Source organism: Barbus barbus, assembly GCF_936440315.1.
Source record: "Barbus barbus genome assembly, chromosome: 43".
Lineage (NCBI taxonomy): Eukaryota > Metazoa > Chordata > Actinopteri > Cypriniformes > Cyprinidae > Barbus > Barbus barbus.
This window is the reverse complement of record NC_136721.1, coordinates 10,524,076-10,541,995: the sequence shown is the minus strand read 5'-3', so window position 1 is coordinate 10,541,995 and position 17,920 is coordinate 10,524,076. Positions and strand designations below refer to the sequence as shown.

Sequence of the window (17,920 nt, the reverse complement as noted above, 5' to 3'; positions counted from 1 at the left end):
ATGACATCTTGTCAGACGTTCTCTGCATTGTAATATTCCTACCATGCACTAAGATGGGGGACGCCTTCATTTCTCTCTTTCACCTGTGGCGCCAATGCCATTTTTACCTCAAGCTGCTTGTATCTACACGCACCTATTGTGCTACATTTATACTATTTACATTTCCTCAGGTCTTAAAAGCCTCAGTACCTGCACTGTTTCAACATCTTCTGTTGACAGACACTCATTTCCAGACCTCCCAAAATGAACAGCGCTACAATAAACGGAAAGGAAGCCTGGCTGCTCAACACATGCAAAGACTTGATCCGCTGTCCTGATACACGTAACAACATGACACAGGTTATAGCACAAATGTCATATTATAATTTTTCTTGTTTTGCACCACTTTGAGTGTTTTTAACAACACCTCATAAATTATTCCTTTTATACAGCGAGGAAACTGTATTAACTGCGCTTTCCGTCCACGGATAATTTTGTTAACATCAATCTTTCGTGTTCTACCTCCTGTCTTTTTATTAACTAATAAATATATGTTCAGATTAAGCTCATAGTAAAATGTAAACGTCGGCAGCATAGCAACGCTGTTGAGAGCACAAAGGCCTGATTATACACACTATGCGGACACAAGTGGGAGCCAATAGCTCACAGGCATGAGCTGTCAGGTCTAGTGATCCCTGTGCCTCCCTCTAATCTAGGTGTTATTCTGCAGTTGATGGGCATGTGTGGTGGAGACGCAGATCTGTAGCCTTATACGGTTACAATGTGTCACCTCGGGGAAGTGGAGCGGTTTAATTTCACAGCATAATTAAGGGGTGGATTTTTGAACGGGGATTTGTGACGAGAGAAACAATGGCTTGTTTTACACCGCACGCACTTGAGAAACTAAAAAACGGTGTATTGTATGCAAATGACTGCAACTGATCTTCTCTGAGAGCTAATGTGCAGAGGTTGTTATAATCATATCAAATGAAATAGGCTGTAAACATTATGAAATTGCAGAACACGGTAATTTCAAATATTTGGTAGAAAAATTATTTATATATATTTATGTATTCGGAAGATGCTTTTATGCAAAGTGACTTTGCATTGAATACGGTGTTATAATTCATATGTACCCTGAAAATCGAACCCAGGACCTTGGTGTTACAATCGCTATGCTCCACTGGTTGAATCATGGGAACTACCAAAGATATTAAAAGCCAGCTGATAACTGATAAATGGCTGACATGAAATTCTATATAACACACTTTTTTTTATAAAACACTAAAAAATAATTTTAGCTGTAAATTAGCTAAAGATTACCAGTGTTTTAAAAGATTAATTTAGAGATTAACTAAGAATTTAAATGTCTAATTATTAATTAAAATATCCAACTAAATTAAACCATGTAATTGAAAAAAAATATATAGAAAATGAGTGTGCATAATTAAATACCCAATATGAGCCAATATATATATATATGCAATATTAACAGATATTCATAAATTAAAAAAGAATGACAACCAATAACTAATATGGCGCTGATATCTTGTTAATCCTTAATAGGAAGTTTTATGGACATTTAAAAAAAATCCAAAATAATTAAATATTAGTTCCCATTTTGTAATCACCACTGTACATTTTTTAAATATTTAAATAATTATTAGCTGACCATTCACATTATTTTCTAGTTGGACAATCTATAGCATGTGTTTATTGTTAGTAAACTGACAGTAACTATATTTCTGTTATACATGTTAAAGTACGATGCAGCATATAATTAGGGTTGCTTTATTGCCATTATAATTATAACTAAGTTACAGTTTAATTTATTAAAAAACATGCATTCATACTTGAAAACATGCATCACTTGGATGTTACGAGATAATGTAGAATCAATTAACCAATGATGCAATGGGTGAATGGCACACTGGACCAAATAAATCTGATTAATTGTTAAAAAACAGATTTTGTTAGAACAAGAAGTAGATTATTAACCATTACAGAACCACATTCCACATCTTCAGTTTCAGCATGCAAACAAAACAGACAGACAGAAGAAGAAATGGACATACGGTAGAAACTGGCCATAACGTAGGTTTGACAGCGATCACCAGTAAAGTCATTTGGACACCTGATGGAAGGAGACAAAACCAAAGAAAGAAAGAGAGAGGGAGAGAGTGTCGAGCAGAGAGAAAAGATGCAAGAGAAAGAAGAGAGGGTGAACGCAAAAGAGAGAGAGAGAGAGAAAGAGAGGGGAAAAAGAAAGCAGAGAGAACATTAGGACAACAGCACAATTATGTACAGCAGAAGCAGAGGATCCCACTGGAGGCACCACTGTGTCTATTTCAGGACAGACTTAAGCCAGCAAGCCTTGGGAGGTGGAAGGAGGTAAGGGAGGGACAACAGTGGTAACCCAGTGACAGCTGGTCCTCTGTTTGCGGCTGTGCATCTCAAGTCAACATACTTTTATTAGGTTTGGGCATGTATAACTTCAGGGGCTCTGTCTGCAAGCACCGCTGGCCGAAGTATCCGTCCGGACATCTGGGGGAAGGAGAGGTGGAAAAGATGACACACAGATATACACCAAACACACTCACACACTGAAGGATTTATGCACAGCGAGGTCATAAACACAGCGGCACAAAATCAAACTGACCCCAAATTTTTGAATGGTAGTGTATATCTATTTGTTTTTCATGTTGGTAATCTTACAAACTGTTATACTTAAAGCAAAGGGGAAAAATATTTGCCATGATATTACAAATTTTTGCTTCTCAAGTAAATTGATCTTGTTGTCAGAGTGGTTTTTAGTATTTTTACTGGAAAACAAGAAATAAAACTGATTGAAAATGATTTTACAGTTGGTCCAGTATACATAAGCTGTCATGAAGCAGCCACATGTTCTGCAAACACAAACAGCTGAAGCTGTATCTCAGCCCATAAGCAACACATCTCTAATACGGTCGCCTGATTATGACATGGCTCTCATTCATGGATTTGATTGGCCAATTAGGCTTATTCATGTTATTCCAGTAAACAAATTACGGCTCATCAGTGCGTAATGAGCGATATGGGGGTAATGTTTTCACACCGTTAATTCCTCTAACTCGGTAACTGCTCTAGTCAGCTATCACTGATGAATGGCCACCTTCAATTTCCAGGACAAACAGAAAGTGAGAGGGAGCGTTATCTTTTGTCACCAGCTTCTCTGCTGAATGCCATATCCCTGCGCTTCCCAAGTTGGACCGCCAGAGGCACGAGTGAATCGTGGATCTCATTTATTTAGTTTTCCAGTAAAAAGACCATTATACTTAAGAAGCAAAATTGTGCAATATATATAAAACTTTGTTTTCAGAGAACATGTTTCATTCTTGTTTTAAGCCTAAATCTAACTACGTTTAGTGAGATTTATGTTTAAAGTAGTACATACAAGGCCCTGTAAAAGTAAAAAAAAAAGCTTTTATGCTTGGCTTTTGAAGTAGGATGTGAGGCATTATGCAAGACACAATACATGCAGCACACACACGAAGCACCGGTGAGTTTATAGAGTGTAAAATGAGGCAAGGTTGAGGCCGTAACCTCTTCACTGCGCTGCTACTGAGCTGTGTCACCGCCTGGCACACGGTTAAACACGCCAGTGTTAACTACAGTGAGATGATGAGAGACCGCAAGCTGTTGTAGTCTTTAGGAGAAAGCAAGCTGGGGTGCACCGAAGCACAGACATGCTTTAAGTAACATGTACGCCGCTGAGGGGGTCAGAGGTCATGGAAACAATGTTCTCCTGCTGGAGAGCGCCAGAGGGACGGAGCGACGTGTGCGCACACGTGTGTCTCTCAGGAGAGCACCTCTGGGGTTTCAACTCCTCAACTTCATTCATTCCTTTCTCCAAATGAAGAACAGATCCTGTTATGTCTATGTTCATTGTTTGCCTAAAGCGTATGGTTTCAGACTTGTCCTTGTGTCTTTACCGTGAAGAAATGCGGTAATATGGTGATATTTTCAGGTTGGTTGAAGAGTTAATGTATCAATCAAAAATTTTGACTTTTTTATGATCTTCAAAACACCTTAAATAAATAAACTGTGTTATATTTCTTAACAAAAAGAAAAAATAAATGAAATAAATGGATCATTAAAGACAAACAGCTAAACTTTTTCACTATTAAACATTTAAAAAGCATCCCAGGATGAACTGACTTTACTATTTATATGAATTATTATTAATGATACTGTATATTATTATATTAATTTTCAAACATTTAAAAAAAATTCCAGGATTAACTGGCTTTACTATTTATATGAATTAGTATTCATAATATATTATTCAATTAATTTTCAAACATTTAAAAAGCATCACAGGATGCACTGACTTTATTACTTATTTTACTTATTATTAAAATATAATTATTTTCTTTAATATCAATAATAAATAAATAAATCATGAAATACAAATAGCTAAACTTTCTCACAAAAACTATAAAAAAATAAAAACATAAATAATAAGCATCCCAGCATGAACTGGCTTTATTATTTAAATGATTTATTATTAATAATATATTATTATATTAATTTTCAAAGATTTAAAAAGACAAAGACTTTATTACTTGTTACTGATACTTATTATTAATACATTTATATGTATTTATGATTAATAATGGCTTTATAATGGTTAATGTTTTTTATTATTTTACACATTTTAGAATAATAAATCCATTACTACTACAATTACTACTACTACTACTGCTACTACTAATAATAGTAAATAATAAAGCTCATCAACCTCAGGAGGTCAAACTAAATATAGTATAACAGGTTTTATTTTCTATTCATTTCATAAAGAGATTTTTCATTTTTAGCTGCCTGATTAACAAAATTTGAAACTTGAAAGCAAACACCACTTAAATCTCAATTTTGTAGTCTTTAAGCAATAAAGTCATAATTAATAATAAATAAAAAGTTTATAATAAAAATTTGATGTATCCAAAATTTTGACTGGTCTATTAATTATCTATTAATATTTACAGTCATAGACACCTGCTCCATTCTCCCAGTTGCTTCATTTCTTATGCATCCTTTGCATTATTCTCTTTTCTTCATACGCTGTTTGTTTCCTCCAGTCTTTCCCCTTTCCCAACCCCTGAGTGCATCCTCCTCAGCTCTGGACATGCATTTTTCATTCCCTCTCTTTCCCTGTCTCTCTCTCTCACTGGCAGCAGAAGCCGATATACTCTGTTTAATGAAAGTCTACAAAGGCGGTGAGAGAGAACTGGGCTGTAGAAGATAAACATCATGATATTTCAAACAATCCTAGACATCAGGAACACAGATACCAGTTCCAAGAATCCAGCTCCAGGTGGCCAAACCATATATCGCACAACACAGCAAATCTACTGAAGCCGAACCATTACCACACTGGGAAGATTCAACATGGCAACAAGCCAGTGCAGATGCGTGTCTTTGTATATAGGCTATATTAATAAATATACACAGTACACACACATATATTATAAACAAAAACGTATATGTTGGATGCAATTATTCGTGGTTAATTGTTTCCCAGCACTAATAGTAAGATAATATATATTCAATTAAGTTTAACACCACTGGCATACAGTTCTTGGTTTAAGTATAAATAGCAATTTGCTAATGGGTTGAGAAAAATACACTTCATTCAATATATTATAACAATATATTATTTGAATGCACACATACTGTTACAATTTTGCTTCTCAAGTACATTAACCTTGTTTTAAGGAACATTTTCACTAGAAAAACTTTTCTAAACAGTGGTTTCGCACATTATATACAGTAAATGTTCAGTCAAAAATGTTCTATTAAACCAATGGGTGCAATTTCTACCCAGCAATTTCTACCCAGAGACAGACTGGGTAGAAAAATCTGCAAGTCAACAACAGCCATTAACATTTACAATGCAATACACTGTGTAATAGAAAGCACTGCAAACACACACAAAAAAACCCTCTAATAATAGCTCCCTCAGTCTGCTATTATAACATCTAATCCTGTTCAAAACATACATCAGTCTCTAACCAGCACCACTAGCAAATCACACACAAATATTAACCCAAATCCTCAAAAGGCTGAAATGCATTTGTACTATATTTGCTTAACCTTCATGCTTTGTCATTCTGCTAATCTGTTTTCTTTATATAACTATTTAGTCAATTATTTAAAGCTTTACTGTAAGGCTGTAGTTGAAAGCTGCCATGAGTCATGTGAAGTCATTGATCAGGTCACTGTAACTCTGTAAACTGAGAGGCTGAAGAGTCCATTCTGACCCAGAAGGCTTTGCGTCACTTCTATGCAGCTTGTGAATCTGTCCGAATCAATCAAAGAATGTCGAATTTATCCAGCACACACGTCATACCTAAATGACATTCTCATGGAAATAAAGCGCATTCTCTTGATCTTCATTGTGTTGCATAATCAAGGATGCATCTGGTCTGAAGAAAAAGTACTAAAAAAACCCCACTTTCGAAGCAGCTGTTTTCATGCACTAATATTTGGAAAGTTTAATGGCGCTTTCCACGAACAGAGTACACAAAAGTGCCTGAAGCTCTTAGAAATTGAAGTTTTCGTTTCTTCAACAAATGGTCAGTGAAAGGAGGCACTTAGGTTGTTGATCGTCAACCTCAGGAGGTCAAGCTAAATATTAATAATATCAGCGGTTTTATTTTCTGTCCGTTTTATATGAGGTTTGACATTTTTGCAGCCCTGTGACATGTAAATTATGGTTTTAAACCCAGATTCTGTAGTTTTCTAGTAATAAACATTAAATACAAAATTAATAACATTTAATCAAATAAATATTGTTTTAAAGACAGAATGGGGAACAGGGTTACAAATTCAGAACAGAACTAGCTAATTGTGATTAGTGATAAACTTATACTTTCATTTAATTAAAGAAAAATAGCTGTTGCTGTCTTACAAAAACTGGTAGGATTAAAGTTGGAGCTTGATGAACGCAGTTTTTTTTTTTTGTTCAAATGTAAAATATAACCAGATGATTTACTTGCTTTATCGTTGTGCAGTAGAAATAGACCAAAAATGTATTAAAATGATTAAAGGGGTCATCGGATGCCACATGCACTTTTACAAGTTGTTTGAAATGTGTGTTGGCAGTGCGTGTTTACAACCACCCTATAATTATAAAGATCCACCCAGTGTTTTTTTTTTTTTAATCTCGTTAAATCATTTCCCCTTTCTCATATCAAGCTGATCTCAGATGTCTGTCTGTGTGAGGGGCGGGGTCAGCAGAGCTCGTTAGCATTTAAAGGAACATGGACTAAAATGGCTTCCTGAAAACAGAGCTGGTTTTGACAGGGTAAAAAGGGTGTTGTTTTACACTACCATTGATAAATTTTAACCAAAGTATGTTATAGACTTTTCATTAAGACCCTAAAGAATCATATCAACTTGTGGAAAATGGGCATCCGATGACACCTTTAAATATTTTAAAGAATGTATTTGTTATATGTCTGTGGTTTTCTGTTCCTCCTGTGACCTAGTTTTCCCCATTCTGTTTAATTAGTCATTCAGTTCACTTGTTGTCTTAATTATCTTAGTTTCCTTTGTTTGGTTCATGCTTTATAAGTCCTCTGTTCTCTCTTAATCTTCGTCCGTTCTCGTCCATATTATGCTGTTATACTTGCCTGTTTCCTGGATTTACTAATTAAAATACCTTTTATTTATTTCCTTCGTCTTCTTGTGATTGTGCCTCATCAACCTGTGACAGAAGATCGGACCAATACAGTTTTTTTTTTGCTGCGTTTTTTGTTTCTTTTTTCCCCCCACTCGCTGTCACCTTGGACAATCCCGATATAGCAGGGTGACCGTCCGCTGGAGGACCACACACAGGACTTTTTACATTTCGCGTGCCTGAGCCATTACCCTGATCGCTCGCTCTGTGTATTCTACCATGCCAGCCTGAGTGAGCGATCGAAGGCACGCGTTCCAGCAGACGGTCCCAGGGACAATTTCGTCGCATTTGTGGAGTGGGTGCTGGAGAAGAATGTACTATTCTTCTCTGTCTACTCCGCTGATGAGGACATCTCCAGCCCCACTCCCAAACCAGTGACCAGCTAGCAGTCATCCCGCTGTACGGAGATATCGCCTGAGCCCACTCCAGACGGAGAGCCTGAGCCTGCCGTGACGCATGAGCCAGAGCTGAAACCCACGACTGAGCCAATTGTCACCCCGGAGCCTGAGCCGGCAACATCGTCTGTTCAGGGAGTTTTAGTGGAGATCGAGGGCTTGGAGGGAAGCCCCGCCCACACTCCCGCCGCTGAGGGTGAGCTGCAACTGGCCACTGGACAATATATTGAGGAACTTATGGACCTCTTTAAAGTGGATTTGATAGACTGCTTTGGGGAGGTATTACCCAATGCTTGTGTCTCCGCTGGTCCCGTCCAGCCCTGAATCTCCTGCGTCTCCGCTGGTTCTGCCCAGCTCAAGTCCTCCTGTGTTCCCTCCCAGACTCCCTCTCCCGCCTCCTCTTAAACTGGTCAGTTCCTCAGTCCAAGTCCCTCTGGTGCCTGTCAGCCCCTCAGCTCACCCTCAGTCTGCGCCAGCTGGGTGCTCTGATCCATCGCCTTGGGACTTCCAGCCTCCAGCTCTGCCAAGGCATGAGGATTCCCTGTCTCCACCTCCAGCCTCCGAGCCCTGGACTCCATCTCGGTCCTTCGAACCATCGGCTCCACCTTGGCTCATAGCTCCCTCGTCTCCACCGTGGCCTGTCCTCCCACCAGCTCCACCGGGCTCCCTCGTCCCTCCGGCTACGCCTTGGTCAGTCGTCGACCATCAGCCGCCTTGGGACTCCACTCCTCTGGCTACGCCTTGTCACTCCGCCCCTCCGCGTCTGTCAGGCTCCTTCTTCCCTTCAGCTCCACCTTCGTCCTCCGTCACTCCAGCTCTGCCGTGGCATTCCAGACCCCCGCCTCAGTCACCTGAGCAGCTGGCTCCGCCTAGGTGCTCCGGATCCTCGATGTCACCCTGGCTCTCCATCTGTTCGGCTCCATCCTGGGCTCCCCTTCCATCGGTTCCATCTCCGTCAGTCATCCCCAGGGTGTCGTCAAGGCCTTCTCCACCCTGGCTCCTCCCTCCCTCGACTCCGACCTGGGGCCTCATCCTGGCTGGTCTCTGGATCTTCATCTGACTCCTCCTGCTCCTGGCTTCCCATTGGCTCCTCCCACCCTCCACTACACCACGTCCTCCTCCAGAGCCCCCACCCTCCCTCCTCAGTTTGAATGTTACGGTGCAGGGTTGCGCATTTCCAGGAGGGGACGAACCGTTATATGTTAAGGATATTAAGGAACAAATTATCTTCCAGTGATTCTGCTTTAGTGTGGAAAGGTATGAAAGATATCACCAGTTACAAGACATCATCCCCCAGCACACTGGAGAATCAACAAATGGCAGACGATCTGAATGAGTTCTACTGTAGGTTTGAAAAATCACCCCACACCTGCCCTGAACACCTCTCCACACAACCATTAACACCTCCTGCAACCCCCCTCTCCCCCACACCTGCAATTCAGGTCAGTGAAGATGACGTGCACCAGATCTTCAGAAAGAACAAAAGAAGGAAAGCACAAGGCCCAGACGGTGTGTCACCTGTGCTGACCAGCTGGCCCCCATCTTCAACAGATCACTGGAGCTGTGCGAAGTCCCCTCATGCTTCAAACGCTCTACCATCATCTCCGTCCCAAAGAAACCCAAAATTACTGGACTTAATGACTACAGCCCTCTGGCTCTAAGGTCTGTGGCCATTAAATCATTTGAAAGACTGGTTTTGGCTTATCTGAAGGCCTCCACTGGACACTTACTGGATCCCCTGCAGTCTGCCTACAGAGTAAACAGGTCTGTGGATGATGCAGTCAACATGGGACTGCACTTCATCCTGCAGCATCTGGACAGACCAGGGACTTATGTGAGGATCCTGTTTGTAGACTTCAGCTCCGCTTTTAACACCATCATTCCAAACACCCTTCAGAATAAACTAACTCAGCTCTCCGTGCCCAGCTCCGTCTGTCAGTGGATCACCAGCTTCCTGACAGACAGGCAGCAGCTAGTGAGGCTGGGAAAATTCTCATCCAGCACCCGCACAATCAGCACTGGAGCTCTTCAGGGCTGCGTTCTCTCCCCACTGCTCTTCTCCCTCTACACCAATGACTGCACATCTAAAGACACCCCTGTCAAGCTCCTGAAGTTTGCAGACAACACCACACTGATCAGCCTCATCCAGGATGGTGATGAGTCTGCTTACAGACAGGAGGTTAAGGAGCTGGCTGTCTGGTGCAGTCTTAACAACCTGGAGCTTAACACGCTCAAAACTGTGGAGATGACCGTGGACTTCAGGAGAAACCCCCTGCACTCCCCCCACTCACCATCATGAACAGCACTATGACTGCAGTGGAGTCATTCAGATTCCTGGGCACCACAATCTCTCAGGACCTGAAGTGGGACAATCACATTGAGTCCATTATGAAAAAGGCCCAGCAGAGGCTGTACTTCCTTCACCAGCTGAGGAAGTTCAACCTGCCACAGGAGCTGCTGATACAGTTCTACTCTGTCATCATTGAATCCGTCCTCTGTCCTTCAATAACTGTCTGGTTCAGCTCAGCTACCAAATCTGACCTCAGAAGACTACGGAGGGTAGTTCGGACTGCTGAGCGAATCATTGGTACAACCCTCCCCACTCTCCAAAAACTGTACTTATCCAGAGTGAGCAAAAGGGCTGGCAAAATCACTCTGGACCCCTCACATCCAGCACACTCCCTCTTTGAACTGTTACCGTGTGGTTGACGCTACAGAGCTCTGAGCACCAGAACGACCAGACACATGAACAGTTTCTTCTTGACATTAAAGTGGAACACACAACACTATAATACATTATTTATTCACCACACATACTTATTTTTTTCATTTCAAATTTGCACATATCATAACTGTACATACATAATTGTCTATATTATATATTGTCTTTTGTCTTTTTCTACATTGCCTATTTGTATATTTGTATATTATTCTTTTATTATCTGTGTCCTGTATGTTGCTGTCTTTCTGTTGCACTGTAGATCTTCTGTCACTATAACAAATTCCTCATATGTGTAAACATACCTGGCCAATAAGAGCTCATTCTGATTCTGATTCTGAAGAATGGTTGAGTAAATTATGTTATTTTTGTTTTCTTTGCGCAAAAAAAGTATTCTCGTAGCATGGCAAAACTGTTGAGCCACTGATGTCACATGGACTGTTTTACTAATGTATTTACTACGTTTCTGGACCTGGGAACATTTCAGTTGCGTTGTTGTCTATGGAGGGTCAGATAGCTCTCCGATTTCATCAAAAACATCTTAATTTGTGTTCTGAAGAAGAACGAAGGTCTTACGGGTTTGGAATGACATGAGGGTGAGTAATTAATGACAGAATTTTCATTTTGGGGTGAACTAACCATTTAAAGATATTTGATTTGTTTAATTTTAGCTAATGTTCTAGGTTAATAGTAGATTAATAGTAGTAGTTAATTACAAATATGTACTGTTTAAGAGAAGAGGTTATTATAGTAAATTAGCCACTAAACTCAATAACCTACAGTCTTCAGATCAGAACTTGTCCTTGATGTTCAGCACAAGAAGGTGTCGGGGGCCATGAAAAAGCAGCGCCGGATACCAGTCAGGGGCCCCCTCAGGGGCGGGCCATGAATCTCCTCTGGCATTTCTCTCTCCTCCTCAGTTCTGTCATCTGTCCTGGTCTTATGTAAACATGACAGGGGTGTCGATGTGGAGCTGCTGTAACTTGGCAGGCCGTAAAATACCCCCCACCATCATCATCCCAGCAAGAACATAATTATGGCCTGGGTCATTTATTACCTCTTCCCTCACTCCATATATGTGTGTGGAACTTTGTATTTTAAAGAAAAAGAGGCAGGCATAAATATGCGGTAGCTTGTATGGCTGGACTTGTTCAGCTGGTGAGTAATTCCTATGGAAGTCTGGCCTATATTGAATGAGATAGCTTTGGGGCAACAATTCCCAGAGGGCCTTGACTGCATTATCCGACTTTTCTGGACCTGTGCCTCACCCATGAGTGAATTAGCTGCAGCAATTGAGTTATTGCTCCTTCCAATTTGTACACAACTTATTGAATGGCTGTTGCAGCCATGTCCTGGCCGTTTGCTTGCCGAGCAGGATTCCAGGGACGCAGACGCGCAGACCATGCAGCTGGGCTGAAAAATCAGCAGGTCACTCATAACATGGCGCAGCATGCGGTCTGAAATAGATTTTTTTTTTTAAAAAGAGGAAAACCAACACCTTACGGTTCATTGCTATAAGACCCCGTTGTATAAATAGCTCCATATAATGCACAAACACAAACTCGTTTCCATGTGCATCCTTATTTGTTATCTCGCCCTTCGCAGCTACTTAACCGGCTTGGTCTTGTTTTGATAATGCGGGCGAAAATGTTTTTTCGACCCATAACAAGATGCCCTGAGCATCCCTGATTTAAAAGCCTCTGTGTCCTTTTCCCCTGTGATTGAAATGTAAGCAAACTTATTTACCTTGTGGGAGGACTCTGACTCTCGTAAATATTTGTTCACAATGGTTTGATGCACATTGCTCCAGCACGCTAAATGTGGGCCACCGGAGCAGGACGAGAGGCCTGTTTTTTTCAATTCCCCAAGCACATTACAGTCATATCACACTCATCAACATCTGCACCAGTGAGTCAACCCGCTGTGCCCCGACACAAGAGGGACTCGACCAAAGATAGAGAAAAAGATGGAGAGAAAGAGAGAGAGAGAGTTTAAGTAGAAAAGGATGGGTGACTTGATGGATACCATTTGGTCGTTGCTGGAAAGAGACAAGGAATTCCAAGAACTAGGGATTCTTACTTCACTTAGCATGCAGTTCTTAATCTCTCAGTTAGAAACATTATGAAGAACAGAAAGAAGGCAAATTGTAGAAGAACATCATTAAATATATTGCTGTTTTTTTAATTATGGGCACAATTATTTTAACAAACATTTCAACTTTTCTTTTTCTTTTTATATATGATGGTCATTGGTCATATTAAAAACTATGCATTCATCTTTTATTTGTGCTGCCTTTTGTAATAATTTCAATATTTAATTATCTATATTATATAATTTCAATAATTTTAATGTGTAATTTCAATTGTTTTACCCTTGACTTTCCATCTTTTACATACAAAACTTAAATCTTATAAATTAAGAAAAGAAAAAGAAAAACCTCCACAACACCTATTTTGAATTACAAACAGATTTTTTTTTTTTATAGTATATAATTTCTAAGCTGTAATTTTGTTAAACTATGCCAGTATGAAATTATTATGTACCTGAGTTTATTTAGAGTCCATAAAATGTTGACTCTGAAATTAGCTAGATGAAGAAGCCAGCCTTTTTTATTCTAAAATGTTATGGTTAATTTGGAATATGATGGAAATTTGATGAAAACCATTTATTGGTTTAAAAATAAAATAAAATAAAATAAAATTCCTTGATGAATGTATATACACTGTTGAACAGCTTTTTTATTATTATTTTTAATTTATTATTTTCCCCATGTGCACAGGACCTAAAAATGCCCATAGTTTAAGAAAGTGACTATTTAGAATCGCTTTGATTTAAATAAAATTGTGATTGGTGTAATCAACAAGAGTCTGTGACTGAGAAAGAGAGAGAAAAGGCAAAGAACAATGTGATCCACCAGGAGTATAAACAGACTGACATGAGAGAAAAGGCTCAGGAGAGAAACTCACTTGCAGGATAGCCGATTTATACCATGTATGTAGTAACAGTCGCCGCCATTCACGCAGTAGGCCTTCTCTGACTCGTTGCATCTTCTGGCGTGGCCTGAACCCGGAGATAACGTTGTGGTTACTGCAGGAAACAAAGACAAAAACATCTTAAGACATCAGCATGCCACCCAAAATACAAAAGACTGAGCTTTCAGTGAGTGCTTAGTAAACAATAAAGAGAAGAGCCACGTGGTTGCGCAAGAACCGAAAACACACATGCCAGCTTCTCAGATAACATTCATTACATGTTACTTTAATAATTTATCACATTTCAGCCCATTCCCTACAATAACAGTCATTCCCTAGAACAATGACTCCTTGGCTTTCATCGCAAATCTCTCCGTACATCTTTGCTGCTCAGCTGAGGTTCGAGACGTTCGATAGGCAAAGATAAATATTTCAGTGAGCGCTGGAACCCCCCCACACCACCTGCTCCGTCTGATTCACAGGTCTGGAATGGATCCGTAATCCTGCCGCATTATCGGAGCAACGTTCAACATGTTTTGGGAATACTGCACCTCATGGGTATGAAAAAATGAGAGGCCTGGAGAAAATGGCGAAATCGCATTACGGCCACACTGACAGCAGTTTGTTTGCCTTTGGTACCAGTTCAAGGGGTGTACAATGGGGCGCATGAATATGTTTATTGAATTTGTAATCAAAAGCAGAAACGTGAAGATTGACAGGGCAAACTGCTTCCCGCAGCCACATTATGTGAATACCTATGCTGTTTCTCACCGCTGTTAAACTCAACATGTCCACAAACACTCATGTCATCGCCATCCAATTGATGCTTTTTCAAACATGCAATGGTTTCTGTTTAGCACCGCACAGTCGAGCATCTTTGTCATGCTGAAACGGCGTTCAAAGCAAATGTTTAGAAGGAACATGCTTATTTAATCGCGCTAATCACAACGAAAAAGACAAATGTGTCTCCTCCAGCTATTTTTATGCCATCGCTTCACCACATCAAAGCCCACCGTTATTTATGTAATTAAAGAAATATTGTGATATCCAAACTATTGTTGTTAGATTTGCTGGTTAGTGTGACTCAGTTCGCCCCTGCTGGCAGATGCTCTTACTACACCATTAGGGAGCAAAAAACAAACAAACATGTTGCTGCACTGAGAGCCATTCAAAAGTAGCTCTTTCTCAAGAAACATATTATTGTATATATAAAGGGTCAAAAAGGTCAATTTATGCCCCAATCAGCCAGAGTGCAATAAACTGATCAAAAGTGATAGTAAAGATAAAAAAGATTTTCTTTTCTATTCATCAAAAAAGAATCACAAAAAATATTAAGCAGCACAACTGTTTACAATTTTGATAATAATAGAAATGTTTCTTGAATCAGCCTATTATAATGATTTCTGAAAGATCACGAGGCACTGAAGACTGGAGTAATGATGCTGAAAACTCAAATTTGATATTACACGTATAACTTACGTGATATTACACGTATAAAGCAGTTATCTTAAATTGTAATAATATTTCACAGTATTAATATTTTTAACTATTTTTGATCAAATATATGCAGCCTTGGTGAGAATAAGAGACTTCTTCTAAAATAGAGACATTTCTCCACAAACTATAGATCTCATATGTGCCATTCTGATCCCACTGACTATTCCCTTTACAGTTATATTTAATGTAACTGCATTTCCTATTCATTTATACACACTGTGGGACAAGTTGAAATGATGGTCTGAGGTAACGGACAGCATGCCACACATATGGTACATCAATCTAAGGTTGAAAACATCCAGGAATATTTGTTTTACTCGAGTCTGGATTCATGTTTGAAACCCTCCACTGCAGACCACCAACCAAACGTTTATTCTTCTGAGAGATTACATGAACATGTCAGTTAAGTGTGTTGAATCAGTTGGCTAAACGGCATTTCTTTGTGTAAAATTTCACATAATCCCACAACTTCCCTTTTTAGGTTGAAATGGCAGATTTTCTATTCAGTGTCAGACTCTCTTATTCCATGAGACAAAATGCTTCTTACTGCAAACGGTACTGCAAGATATCTTAAAGAACCAAAACAATGGATAAATAGATACATTTTCTCTTTTTTCTACATCTTTGCATTCAGACATGATTGAAGAGTGTCTGGTTTTGAATGAAAATAAAAGTGTGAAAATGAAACTTTGAAGGGAATATTCTTAAGTGTAGCCTCAGGCTTCCAACAACATAGGCTAGAAATTCAGCTAAGAACGAAATCTGCATCTGGTTCTTCTAGTCTTTCTCTCTGTAAATGAAAAATAATCTCGCAGTCCAGAGCTGCAGATTTCCAACCAAGAGCAGCTCGTCGTAGGACCCCGGCAACCCCACACATACACGTGTTGAACACCCGGCTATAGTCAGGCCAAGAAAAGAGAAACGTTAGCAGATGTGGAAGTGCACTCTATGCGTATCGGGGCCCTCCCTGATATCAAACATGATCTAGAGGTACTAATGTTACCACATCAAATCACATGAGGGAAATCAGAGCACCGTTAAGGTTTGGATTTCAGGGACAGAGAGTTTCTGAACTTTCTTGCTGATTTCATGTTCACGAAAGTGCATGTCTAGTCAGGTTGTGTATTTATGTATAAATAATAATCACATTGTGTGGCCCTGGAACCCTAGACAGCTTACAGAACATCTCATGCCAGTTTGTTGAAGTGAATACAGCAGGCGGTGTAGAAAATCAGTAACATTTGGTTGTGGTGGTCTTGCATAACATGAGTGTACGTCAGTTGTTTACTGAGCTAAGTTTATTCACTTGTTTTTATTTACAGTTTGTTCTCAAATACTGACATCTTTGTTATACAATACTTTGTATACATACTTTGTTTTTAACTCTCCCATCTTCTTTGCATTCATTTATTTTATATATTTATATTTACTTTCTATTTATATTTCTTACCCCTAGCATCATTAAACAGAATTGTAAGAAAATTTACTGTTTTCAAACAGGTTTCCAGAACATGTCTGCTGCTCCCAGACAGTCCCACGCCGAAACACACGCCATTGGTCAAGTGACTTTACAGAACATCTCATGCAAGATAGCAGAGGTGAGGAAAATCAGTAACATCTGGTTGTGGGCTCTGTTTACTCAGCCAACAAGTTTACATTTACATTTATTAATTTAGCTGACGCTTTTATCCAAAGCGACTTACAATTGCTATATATGTCAGAGGTCGCACACCTCTGGAGCAACTAGGGGGTTAAGTGTCTTGCTCAGGGACACATTGGTGTCTCACAGTGGATTCGAACCCGGGTCTCTCACACCAAAGTCTTATCCACTGCGCCATCACCACCCCTAGTTTATCTAATTACTGATGTTTTTTGCAGTACCTGTCCTCAAACGTTGACATCTTTGTTATAAAATGCATGCTTTTTTCGCTTAATTTTATATATTTATTTATTATTTTTAAGTTTTGACTTTCAAAATGTGTAACAATATTGACTGTTTTCAAACAGGTTTTCCGAACACATCTGCTGCCCCCAGATAGTCACGCCCCCAAACACATACCATTGGTCAAGGGATTTTACAGAACATCTCATGCAAATTTTTGAAGTGAATAGAGCAGATGTGTGGAAAATCAGTATTTGTGACCCTGGACCCCTAAACCAATCTTAAGTAGCACGGGTATATTTGTAGCAATAGCCAAAAATACATGGGTCAAAATTATTGATTTTTCTTTTATGACAAAAATCATTAGGACTTTAAGTAAAGATCATGCTCCATGAACATATTTTGTACATTTCCTATATATATCAATATATTAAAACTTAATTTTTCATTAGTAATATGCATTGCTAAGGACTTCTTTTGTTCAACTTTAAAGGCGATTTTCTCAATATTTAGATTTTTTTTGCACCCTCAGATTCAAGATTTTCAAATAGTTGTACCTCGGCCAAATATTGTCTTATCCTAAAAAAATATATATTAACGGGACGCTTATTTATTCAGCTTTCAGATGATGTAAAAATGTCAATTTCACAAAACTGACCCTTATGAATATTTTTGTGGCCCAGCGTCACATTTGTTTGTTGCCTATGTTTCCTCAGCTACCAAGTTTATCTTCTAGTTTTTAATTATAGATATTTT

General features: G+C 39.3%; 1 protein-coding gene across 2 annotated transcripts in view; it reads right to left on the bottom strand.

Moving 5' to 3' along the window:
• The window catches only part of nrg2a (neuregulin 2a), a 59,197-nt gene that overhangs the window by 17,162 nt on the left and 24,115 nt on the right, over positions 1-17,920 (bottom strand). For both annotated transcript variants that reach the window (XM_079406004.1, XM_079406005.1), the window contains exons 4-5: positions 13,780-13,900; positions 2,447-2,523 (exon numbers count right to left, since the gene is read on the bottom strand). In XM_079406004.1, coding sequence (XP_079262130.1) covers positions 2,447-2,523; positions 13,780-13,900 — 198 coding nt within the window. The remainder of the gene's footprint in view (positions 1-2,446; positions 2,524-13,779; positions 13,901-17,920) is intronic.